Raw genomic sequence first — 12,938 nt, 5'->3', positions numbered from 1 at the left:
CCAAATCGAATTAATAATAACAAAAAAATAATGAATTTATAATAAATATGGACGTTTCCTCAGTGTGACTAAACTAGCATAAGGAGCAAAGAAGACGCACCGTTCCAGCGCTGATTAGCGGCTCAAAAGACGAGACAAACGCCTCACCTGAACCCGCACACCATCATGGGAAACGCCCTGTGCGTTATAGTAATAGTGGCATAAAGAATAATTAAATGTGAACAACAATCACAATAATCGATGAGGTGGTTAAGTAACAATAAGTTATCAAATATGTGGCACAAAGCAAGTCCCGGGCCCCTCCAAGTTGGAAGAATAAAATTAAAGAAACACTTAGCTGGATTTAAGCAATACAGCGTAGTTGGTGACTGAGGTTACTTGTAACGATGAAAAACCTCAAGATGAAACCAAATATTGTGAGATACAGAGTTTTGTTTTACACAGTAGTTGATTTATTTATTTATTTGGATTTATATCCTGTCTTCCCAGAAAAGCTCAGAACGGGTTACAAGTTTACATATATCATAAAGCATAACAGTAATGTAGAACATGATGGTACATTTTAGATCATGACATGATAGGACAATACATATGGGAGCATGGTAGTATTCCAAAATCCCAGCAATACTTAATAGGATATGACAGGACATGACCTCATACAGTGGTGGTGATGTTGTGAATTTGGTATGACAATGCGGTAATTAATAGAGCTTGCCAATGGGTTATGATGCATGACACAACGTGGTATGGCAGAGAGTACATAAAAGAGCATGGCAAGAGCCAAAGGTGTCAGAATGGGGAGGCATGGCCTCCCCAACAATTGCCCGGCATTAGGGGGGAGCAAACAGGGCAGCTGCCCTATCTCCCGTAGTAGCCTACAAGCGACTTCGCCCATGCTCCGGGGCTCTAACACTGTGCTTGCCAGCTTCCTGACCCTTCTATGACGAAACTGGAAGTTACGTCATGAGGGGGAATGGAAGCGAAGCCTGCAAGCACAATGTTAGAGCCCCGGAGCATGGGCGAAGTCGCTTTCTAGCTAGAGCGGCGTCAGCATGAGATAGGGCAGGGAGGGAGGCTTCAACTCCCTGCTCCTGCTTGTTTCAGGCCTTCCGCGCTGCCGGGTCCTGCCTTCACAGAAACAGAAAGTAGGTGGGACCCGGCAATGAGGAAGGACTGAAGCAAGCAGGAGCAGCAAGTTGGGAATGCTGCGCTGCGATAAGGAAGGAGGTGGGAGCAACAACACGAACTTGCTGCCCACGTCCTGTCAGCTATCCCTCTGATGTGGGGCCCGGTAGCAACGTCAGAGAGAGACGACACTGACACGGGCAAGTTCATGATGCTGCTTGTGCAGGGGAAATTAAAGAGGTACGAGAGGAGGGAAGGGGCACACGGCAGGGAGGCTCAGGAAGAAGTGGGGGGGCAGAGAGAAGGATGGGTGCAAGCACCCCTACCAAGAGCACACCCAGGGCGGACGCCCCTGCCTCCCTCTTACTAGGCCACTGCCTATACATCTTTTTTCCTTGTGCCTCACATTTGAGGACACCCATATAAATTAGATGACTCATACTTTGAGCACTAGCACCAAGTCGTTGCTCCCTTCTCCTGCAGTGAGCGAGCTGTTTCTCTTTAAGTCATGGATCCCAGCTCCTCCTCAGCAATAGAGCCCCAGGGGCCCCAGGGGCCATATTTTGACAACCAGTGGTCTACACAAAAAAAGGACTTAGCTCATTTACACTCAGTACATATCTACCCAACTCCAGGCAGACAGAGATAGGAACATAAGAATAGCCTTACTGGGTCAGACCATCAAGCCCAGTAGCCCATTCTCACGGTGGCCAATCCAGGTTACTAGTACCTGGCCAAAACCTAAGGTGTAGCAATATTCCATGCTACCGATCCAGGGCAAGCAGTGGCTTCCCCCATGTCTTTCTCAATAACAGACTATGGACTTTTCCTTCAGGAACTTGTCCAAACCTTTCTTAAAACCAGCTGCGATATCCGCTCTTACCACAACCTCTGGCAATGCGTTCCAGAGCTTAACTATTCTCTGAGTGAAAAAAAATTTCCTCCTATTTAACTAGGGGTATAAAAGATACAGGATAAAGAAGAAAAAGAAGAGACATGGTGATGATTATTACTGGGGTTGTAGAGGATAATGGATAAGGAGTGATTGGAGGGGACAGGGTGATGGTTATTACTGAGTGTGTAGTGGGCATGAGATTGTGATTGAAGGGGGGGGGGGGAGAACAGGTTGATGGTTATAATTATGGGCGTAGAATTATTATGTGAGTGTTCTTTGCTTTGGCAGTATTGTTTTAAATGTGTATTTTATATGATCATTTCTAAATTTATTGTTACCTGCTTAGAGTTATTAGAAAATGTGGGATAAAAATTTGTTAAATAAAAAAAATTAAATGTGTAAAATCTGACATGTACATTACGTAGCCTATGGAATGAATAGAGCTGAAGGTTATTATGGAGGTGGAGGGAAGTACTGAATACATTTTAAGAAACAATAGTAGGGGCAGGATGATGACAAAATGACATAAATATTTCATTCATTAATCTCATCTGTGATGGTCTCCCCCCCTCCCCTCTTAAACTGCAGGTGAAAAGCCATATGAATGCCCAAAATGCAAAAAAAGATTTTCTCATTCAGGGTCCTACAGCTCCCACCTCAGCAACAAGAAGTGCCTTCCTCCCGAGACAGCCACCAATAAAATGACTGATGAACCCAGGAAGAGCTCTTCCCCAGTCTCCACTTCCTGTTCTGCTTCTCCTGCACACTCTTCCATATCACCACACAGCTCTCAAGACACTGGTCATCAACAGACCAATGGACTTTTAATACAGGACTACAAGACAAGGAATGGATCTCTGCATTGCTCAGATGCCATAAAAAACTTTGCCTGGTTGGGTGTTCATGTCAGTGTTCTTCAGAATACCATGCAGGGCTTACCTATTGATCTAGAGCCACAACCAGTGTACAGCTTGCCAGGAGAGAATCCGGTTCATCTTTTACAGCATATAAGCCACCGGAGAGGTAAAAAGAGCTATTGCGACAGCACTTCAAACCTAAAGACTGGAAAAGAGAATGGTCTGGGTGCCTGTGCTGAAACTGGACTATGGAAGGCTAGTTCTTTTGAGATGGGCCATGGTTGTCAAGCTGGTGGAGATCCAGCAGAAGCCACTGTTTATCTCAGGAACCCCAAGTTTTGTGCCAAAGGAAACAAAGTCAGTTTTGGAGGGCTGCAGTCCCATGGAAAACATACCAGCCCTGAGGATAATTATACCGGAGAGCAAGAAATTCCTCTTTCTATCCAGACAACAGAAAATAATTTTCAAGTTGAGAGTGGCAGGATGACACCTATTTGTGCAAAGCGAACTACTCTCAGTTCTCTACAAAGAGTAGGCAAAAACTGTATGAATAATAGAGAAGTTGACTGGCGACAGTGCTCCTTACCTCGAGTCTATGAAAAAAGAAAGCTTTATGATTTGGGATTAGATCTTGCTTCAACTAGAACATTAAAAAGCTTTCCAGAAATCACTGAACCCCAGATGGTTGAGGACACACAAAACACTTCAACCAATTCAACTGCAGTGGCTTCGCAGGTCCACCATAATCACTTTCTTCCAGCCTTCAACCTCCCAAGATCTTCCATTAATGGCCTCCATTGTACCCCAAAGATTTCTGCCTCCAAAGAAACTCAGGCTGAGCCCCTAGACTTATCTTTGCCAAAGTCAGAGAAAGAAGCACATGCCTCGTTGTCTGTCAAAGACCGAGCAAACAGTGCTGCACAAATCCAGGCAATGGAAGATAAATTGTTTCACATGGACAACAACAAAAGCCATAATCAAAGCACAAAGATGATGCTAAAATACAACTCTCTGTACCCAGATTCCCCTTATTCAACTCTTTGTGGTTTTCTACCAAGTGCCTTAAATAACTTGTTGCAGGAGAGATGCCCAGTGCTACAAATGAATCCAGAGTTGCAAGACTTACAGTTCCTTCCATGTATGACCTATCTGTACAGAGCAGAGTCTGCACATATGTCATGTAAGCTTCAGGAAAAGCAAGTGCTCTTGGTAAGTACCCTTGTCGATATATCTGGGAACTGGCCAGTGCCTACTTGAGAATGAAGGGCTTGTGAAAGATCCACTGACAGAGCAATGTCTGTGAGATCTCAGTCCTGAAATTGCAGGGCTGCTATAAGGGAGGAATGAGGTGCTGTATGTGGAGGTCTTAGATCTGGCAAGAAAAACAGCAAAGTTGACCTGAAGTGCTCAATATCTGTATTAGGTCAATTAAGATTCGACACATAAGTGTTTCGGCCTCAATGGCCTGCATCAGGAGTCTAAGAATAAATCAACAAAAATATTCCAAAAACATTAGACAACATATATATAAAAAAGAAATGAATAAATTATTCTAAAAGCAATTTAAGATAATATATTAACCTATTAAAAAAAAAACTAAGAAATAAAAGTTAAAAGTACCATAAATAGTTAAAAATCAAATCAATAATAAAGATCAATATTAAAAAATCAATAATAAAAACATATTGATAAAAGTAAATAATGGAGATAGTAATGCAATGCATTGCACATATGCTTGATAAAAGCATATGGTCAGGACATAAATTATACAACACACAAATAGGCCCCACTTCTATAAAGGGCGCCTAAGTCATGCCTAAATTTAGGTGTGTTTTAGGCATCCAATCTAAGTGGTTAATGAGCCAATTAAAGGTCTTAACAAGTGATAATTGGCACTTAGGCAGCCAACAGACGTAGACGCCACTTTGTGGGCACAGCCACAATTTCATGGACACCCATGTTTAAAACTCGCACCTAACTCAATAGGCGTGGGCGTTGAGTGGGTAATGATTCAATTTGGACATCCTTTGATTTATTTACATAACACTGAGCAACCTAGGGCGTCCATATCATGCCTATAATGTAGGCAAATTAAAACCAGGTCTACTTTTGAGTTTAGTTTGGGCTTCAAATAGATCTGAGTTCTATGGACGGAACTTAGGCACTCTTTGGACGTCCTTAATGCGATCTGCTAAATAGCTCTCTGGGATTTATTTTTGCTTTATTAAGATCAAAATACATTTAATAAACGGAGCACATAAAAACAGATATATTACATGCAAAACCTTCTATTTTTATGGACAAACAGCAATGATATTTGCTAATTAGAGGAAAAGATCCATTAACTGAAGCACAGCACATGAAAAACACAGCTTTATGTTTCTTGCTAAAAAGCTACCCTTTTTTTCAGACTAAACACAGTACTCCAATCAGCTCATTCTTGAAAGCAAAGAAAGCACATGACAAAAATATATAGATTGCATACATAACTTAATTTGCAAAAGGTTAAAAACAGATACAGACCTTAGCATGGCTTCTACTTAATTGCAAATGGAGTTTTGCAGCTATACAATGGTGACCTCATTGTGAGATCATCAAGGTGCACCTGCAAGGTAGAATACCACAATTAAAATATGTGCTGGGGGATATGGTTGGGATTCAAATGCATGACCTCTGGAAGATAAGCACAGGGCTTTTACTTATTGAGCTATAGCAGTTTCCAAGCAGGTATCTCAGACTGCCCTGTGATATGATAGCTTAGCAGATCCCTAAGCTATCATATTACAAGGCAGTCAGAGACACCTGCCTGGAAGCTGCTATAACTCAATAAGTAAAAGCTCTCTGCTCATCTTCTAGAGGTCATGAGTTCAAATCTCAACTAGCTCCCCAGTACATATTTTAATTGTGGCATTCTACCTTGCAGGTGCACCTTGATGATCTCACAATGAGGTCACCATTATGCAGCTGCAAACCTCCATTTGCAATGAAGTAGAAGCCATGCTAAGGTCTGTATCTGGGGTTTTTTCTGTTTTTAACCTTTTGCAAATGAAGTTATTTATGCAATCTATATATTTTTTATCATGTGCTTTATTTGCTGAATCCACCTGTTTCAAGAATGACTTCATTGAAGCAATCTTTAGTGAAAAACGGGTAGCTTTTTAGCAAGAAACATAAAGCTGTTTATTCATGTGCTGTGCTTCAATCAATGGATCTTTTCCTCTAATTAGCAAATGCTGTTACTGTTTGCCCATAAAAATAGAAGGTTTTGCATGCAATATCTTTGTACTGATGTGCCGTGTTTATGTGGTGGCTTATTAGATGTATTTTCATCCATGATCTCTTTATCTCTAAAAAGCTCCACCTGCTAGCACTAACTGAAACCTGGATCTGCCCTGAAGACTCTGCTTCAGCTGCCGCCCTGTGTCATGGAGGGTACCTTTTCTCACACACATCTCACCATGGAGGTGGTGTTGGACTCTTACTCTCACCTTCTTGTAAATATCAACCCCTTCTCCTGCCTCAATTTCGCTGTTCTCCTTCCTTTGAAGTTCACTCCATCCGTCTATTCGCCCCCTGTCTCTCAGAGTAGCGGTTATTTACCAACCCCCCTGACAAATCTTTCTCTTCCTTCCTCACTGAGTTTGACTCCTGGCTCTCCTACTTTCTTGAATCCTCATCTCCCTCTCTCATCCTCGGCTCAACATCCATGCTGATGACCCTTCTGACTCCAATACATCCAGGTTTCTCACTCTAATGTAGAGAGTTGCACGGGGACAGAAATCCCACCCGTCCCCACCCATCCCCGCCAAAATTCCACCCATCCCCACCTGTCCCCGTGAGGAATCCCACCCATCCCCACCCATCCTCACGAGGAATCCCTCCATCCCACCTGTCTCCACGAGGAATCCCCTCCGTCCCCACCTGTCCCCAAGAGGAATCCCCTCCGTCCCCGCCCATCCCTATTAACTTCAGAAATAGTTATTTCTTTTAATTATGCTACTGAATTAAAGGCTCTGGTAGAAACCCATTTACAAATAAGCAAAGAGACTTTATTAATTTGGAAATATTAATTGGGAAGAATACATACTTTGTAAACGGGTTTCTACCAAAACCTCTAATGTAAATATAAAATATAAATATATACTCAGCCACTGCCTTACTCATTAAGTTTATTTCTTTTTAACTTGTCAAACTTTTATTTTGTTTTTTACAAATCAAAGAGGACCAATCTGGCAATAGCATGTCTTTATATTCATTTTTTTAATAAAGAGACTTAGAATTACTGCTTACTATTTCCCTAATTAGGGCAGGAAAGAAGAGAGCTTGTATTGGGATTTTATTTATATTTATGTGTTGTGTTGTACTGTTAAAAACAAAATATAAAATGTAAATTGCTTTGAGTCCCTTATTAGAGGGAAATGGTGATTCAAAAAAGAAAATGAAATTATGAAGTCCAGTATGGCCAGTGAGAACCCAAATGTTGGGTGGATGGATCTTTTCAGATATTTTAAAAATGTTTATCTCACACTATCCAACCATTCTAGGTGGGTTACAGTTTGAGCGTACATAAACTCATTTAAATAAAAACACATTCCATATAAACATGATAACCCTTGAATTTTTCCTACCTGCCCTGTCGCAGCACACAGCCAACCGGAAGTCTTCCCAATGTCAGCGCTGACATCGTGGAAGACTTCCGGTCGGCTGTGTGCTGCGGCAGGGCAGGTAGGGAAAAGAAGACGAGCCTCGTGGCTTGAGTGTATCGATTGAACCCCGCAGGATCCCCGCGACCCTAGGGGGTGTCCCCACGGGATCCCCTCGACCCTAGGGGGCGTCCCCATGGGATCCCCGCGATCCTAGAGGGCGTCCCCACGGTATCCCCGTGACCCGAAGGGGGGAATCTGCAGGATCCCCGCGGGTCCCGCAGGATTCCCGTCGTCCCCGTTCCCGTGCAGCTCTCTACTCTAATGTCCTCATACAACCTATAGCTGTGCTCCACCACCCCTACTCACCAGAAAGGCCACTGCCTTGACCTCGTCCTCTCCTCCAACTGCTCTATCACCGAATTCTGCACCTCAGATCTTACCATCTCTGACCATCAGCTGTTAACCTTCATGACTCATCATCCTCCTCCCCAACCCTGACCGATCACTACCCGTACATTTAGGAATCTTTAGGCTATTGACTCTGACACGCTCTCTACCACTGTCTTACCTCTCCTTTCTACTACTATGTCAAAGAAGTTTACCGATGAAGCTGTCCTCTCCTATAACTTCATTCTCTCATCTTCTATAGATACCCTTGCCCCTCCCGTTTCCCATCCTGTAAGACGTGCCAAACCCCAGCCCTGGTTGACCCCCAAAATCCATTATCTGTGCTCCTGTACTCGAGCTGCTGAACATCTTTGGCTTAAATCCCGCACGCTTGCTGACTTCGTCCATTTCAAATTCATGCTAACTTCCTTCCAATCTACCCTCTCGCTTGCCAAATAGGACTACAATAGTTTAACTAACTCTCTTAGTGCCAACCCTCACCGTCTCTTTGCCACGCTCAACTCTCTACTCAAAGTGCCACCGCCTCCCATCCCTTCTTCGCTGTCCCCCCCAGGCGATGGCAGAGTTCTTCCGTGAAAAGATTCACAAGGTCCACTTTGAATTCTCAACAATGTTATCTCCCCCGCCACCCCTTCCGACTGTCCACTCTGTTGACCTCTCTTCAACAACCCTTATGATCCTTTCTTCCTTTTCTGAAGTTACAGAAGAGAAAACTGCTCACCTTCTCTCCTCCTCCAAACCCATCACCTGTTCCTCTGATCCGATTCCTACCTGCCTACTCGGATCCATTGCTCCTGCTGTAATCCTTCCCATCTGTCACATCCTCAACCTTTTGCTCTCCACTGCTATGGTTCTTGATGTCTTCAAACATGCTGTAGGTACGCCCTTCCTTAAAAAGCCTTCACTTGACCCTATGTCCCCCTCCAACTACCACCCTATCTCCCTCTTCCCCTTCCTATCCAAACTACTCAAACAAGCTGTTCACCGCCATTGCCTGGACTTCCTTTCTTCTCATAATATTCTTGACTCGCTTCAATTGGGCTTTTACCCTCTCCATTCTACAGAAACTGCCCTTGCTAAAGTCTCTAATGACCTGTTCCTGGCCAAATCCAATGGACTCTACTCTATCCTCATTCTTCTCAATCTGTCTGCTGCCTTCAACACTGCTGATCACTGCTTCCTTCTCAACACGTTGTCCTTCAGTGTATGTTACGGTGGATCCTCCTCCGCCACCATCCCGCTGTCTATTGGCATACCCCAAGGCTCTGCCCTGGGCCCTCTCCTCTGTTCCCTATATACCCGTTCTCTTGGTACGCTGATCTCTTCTCATGGTTTTCAATATCACCTCTGTGCTGATGACTCCCAGATCTACCTCTCCACACTGGATATCTTTGCGAGAGTTCAGGCCTGAATTTCAGCCTGCCTGTCCTACATTTCCGCTTGGATGTCTAGCCGCCATCTCAAACTGAATATGGCTAAAACTTAACTCCTTATCTTTCCACCTAAACCCACCTTACCCCTCTCGCCATTCTCTATTTCTGTGGATAGCACTATCCTCCTCCCTATATCATTGGCTCGCAACCTTGAGGTGATCTTTGACTCCTCTCTCTCCTTCTCTGCTCAGATCCAATAGACCGCCAAATCCAATCGCTTCCTCCTATATAATATTACCAAAATCCATCCTCTTCTCTCTGAACACACGACCAAAATCCTTGTCCACAACCAAAACCCTTGTTCTCATCACCTTGTGCTTAGACTACTGCAACACCTCCTGCGCGCCCGTCTCTCGCCTCTTCAATCCATTCAAAATGCTGCTACATGACTCATATTCCATGAGAGCCACTATTCTCACATTACCCCTCTCCTCAAGTCGCTTCATTGGCTCCCCATCCATTTCCGAATAAAGTTTAAACTCCTCTTGCTGACTTACAAGTGCATTCACTCTGAAGCTCCCTGATATCTCTCCTCGCTTATCTCCTGTATGCTCCCCCCCCCCCCATGATCTCCACTCATAGGGCAAGTACCTCTTATCTGTACCCTTCTCTTCCAGTGCCAAACTCCAGACTCCGTCCATTCTTTCTTGCTGTGCCATATGCCTGAAACAGGCTTCCTGAATCAATAAGTTGTGCTCCAGTAAGCAGTGTTCAAATCCAAGCTAACGGCCCACTTTTTTGGAACTGCTTTCAACTCTTAACTCCCACTCACTGCTGTCAGATACCCATACCCATTATAATCTCCCCAACCCTGAAATGTCCTGTCTAAATTAGATTGTAAACTCTTCTGAGCAGGGACTGTCTATTGTGTGTTAGAATGTACAGCTCTGAGTACGCCTTTCAACGCTATAGAAATAATAAATAGTATTAGTAATAAAGCAAAAATAAAAACCCAGAGAGCTATTTAGCAGATTGCATTAAGGACATCCATAGTGTACCTAAGTTCCATCCATAGAACTCAGGTCTATCCTTACAATGCCTATAAGATCTAGTTTTACAATTGCTATGCAGCTTGCTAGCTCACTCTGTAGCACACTGGTTAAACCTACAGCCTTCTACCCTAATGTTGCTGGTTCAAATCCTAGTCACTCTGTCTGATTGAAGAGAAATAAATAAAAGCATTAAACAGATCCAACTCCCAGTATCAGAATTATAATGAAAGACACCATAAAATCACCATTCTAATAACAAAATATTATAACATTAAGGACACTGTTTGGTCATCTAACTCTCACCTAAAACCTGATTCTCTAAACGATGCCTAAAAATTTAGACATCTAAACAGTGCTGAGCGGTATTGAGCACGATTCTACAAAGGATGCCTATCTTAGACGTCCAAATGGTGCCTAACTTTAAACTCGTTTTGAAGAATCAGGGCCAAAATGTACAACATATCGAAGATGAGTTCACCATACCATATTCACTGATTGTTTAAAATTATTAAAATATAATCTTGATATATGACTAAATAATAAGATTCATATAAAAAGAATTATAAACTTTGTTTAACAGAATTTGGTCCATATGTCCACCATTTATTAAAAATACATTTTAAAAATATAGTTATTTTCTTCTTTCTTTCTCTTTTTTCCTTTGGATTTCTCTTGTCTTTTTCATTCCCTTTTTCTCTCTCTTTCTTTTTTCCTTTTCTTTCTCTTCTCTTTTTCCATTTTTTCTCCCTTTTCTTGTCTTTTTTCCCTTTTTTCCTCTCTTTTCTCTCCTTGTTTTTTTCTCCTTTCCTTTTTTCTCATTTAGAATAATTTGTTCATTTTTTTATAGATGTTGTCTAATATTTTTAGAATATTTTTGTTGATTTATTCTTAGACTCTTGAAGCAGGCCATTGAGGCCGAAGCATATATGAGTTGAATCTTAATTGACCTAATACAGATATTGAGCACCTCAGGTCACCTTTGTTGTTTTTCATACCTTTCTATTTTGGGGAGATAGTATCTCCTGTTCCGGTTGTGGGTCTTACATCTGGGACAGCTACAGGGCAGGACTGAGGTTCCACAGAGCCACGTGTGGGTTTATGTACTGGAATATTTTGGAGTGCTCCAGAGTAGCAGGGCTGGATGAAAGATCCAACAGACTGTCACCCTTAGAACTTCTAAAATTCCATCAGCACAAATAAAGACTCCTGTTTGTTTTCACTAAGGAGGAACTCTTCAACAGAGGTGAGACAGAGCTTCCAGTGCTGCCAGATGAAGGGATGGAAGGTGAATCCACCCTAGTGAGGAAGAGGCTGCGGAGGACAGAGGAGGGTCTGTATGCCTGTGACCTCTGTGATAAAACTTTCCACAAGAGCAGTTCCCTCTTAAGGCACAAGTATGAGCACACAGGTGAGGTTCAAATATAATAGAGAATAGAGAGACTTAAGAGAGACATTAAGAATTTAAATAAATGAGTCTAAAAATGCTAATTGAAGTCTCTTCTGTTTTTTTCTCCTTGGTTGGAACAGGAAAGCGTCCACATCAGTGTAAAACATGCCAGAAAGCCTTCAAACATAAGCACCACCTCATTGAACATTTGCGGCTCCATTCTGGGGAGAAGCCTTACCAATGCAAAAAGTGTGGCAAAAGATTTTCACACTCAGGATCCTACTCCCAGCATATGAACCATCGGTATGCCTATTGCAGGAAGGAGAGCAAGAGCCTTCTTGAAGAGGGTAATGGAGCTTTAACCAACATGGAAGAATGTCCTGAGCTAACATCAAGCCCAGGCAACCAATCAGGAGAGAGCGAACATGAGCTGGACCACATGGGTAATCAATCAGGAGAAAGTCAGCTGGGCAGACAATCTGAGCTGGATAACCATAATGAGCAAACAGAAGACTGTCAGTTCAACAACCAATCAGGAAGTAGACAGCCTAAGCTAAGCTTCCTAGGAGACCAATCAGAAGACCCTCAGACTAAGCTAAACTTCCCAGACAACCAACTAGGATGTAATCAGCTGAAGGATCAATCAGGAGACTGACAGATTGAACTAAATCTCCTGATCCCTGATGCAATATAGTTATCCTGAGCTAGACCACATTGGTGGTGTTCACAAGTATAATGCCAAATGCCACCACAAGTGTAACATGCATGAGGGCTTCTTGTGAGACTGTGTAAAGACATATCATTGCAGAACAGCAAAGGCCTTAACCAGCAATTTCTGAATGTTTTTCACAAATAGAGACCCTGAACTAGAGCTGCCACATGAAGAGTTGGCTCTAGGGGACTTGCTACAGAGGTGAGACTTAGAGCCATGAGAAACAAGGAAGCTGATAGTCAGACAAGGAGAGGCAGCCCAGCTACCTCTCATGGTTGATGGTGAACCCAGATATTCAGTGCCACTGGCACAGAATTTTCAAGTTAAGTGCAGCTGCCATAGAAATAACTGGCCAAGCCAAAATTCATCGACTAACCGGCTAAGGCATAGCAGCCAAAGATACATTAGACCTGCTTTATAGGCAGGTTTATCTGGCTGCTAGACTTAGCCAATCAGCCAATGAATATTGACGCTGAATTTCTA

The 12,938-nt window shown here is 42.9% G+C and overlaps 1 protein-coding gene across 1 annotated transcript in view; it reads left to right on the top strand.

The window, feature by feature from the left end:
* The window catches only part of LOC117357245 (zinc finger E-box-binding homeobox 2-like), a 217,288-nt gene extending 204,890 nt beyond the window's left edge, over positions 1 to 12,398 (top strand). Inside the window, exons 6-8 of the mRNA XM_033937616.1 lie at positions 2,609 to 4,086; positions 11,581 to 11,764; positions 11,884 to 12,398. Of these exons, the coding sequence (XP_033793507.1) occupies positions 2,609 to 4,086; positions 11,581 to 11,764; positions 11,884 to 12,398 (2,177 nt within the window). The remainder of the gene's footprint in view (positions 1 to 2,608; positions 4,087 to 11,580; positions 11,765 to 11,883) is intronic.
* Positions 12,399 to 12,938: the final 540 nt, after the last annotated feature.

Source organism: Geotrypetes seraphini, chromosome 3 (assembly GCF_902459505.1).
Source record: "Geotrypetes seraphini chromosome 3, aGeoSer1.1, whole genome shotgun sequence".
Classification (NCBI taxonomy): domain Eukaryota; kingdom Metazoa; phylum Chordata; class Amphibia; order Gymnophiona; family Dermophiidae; genus Geotrypetes; species Geotrypetes seraphini.
This window is presented reverse-complemented; position numbering and strand designations above follow the sequence as displayed.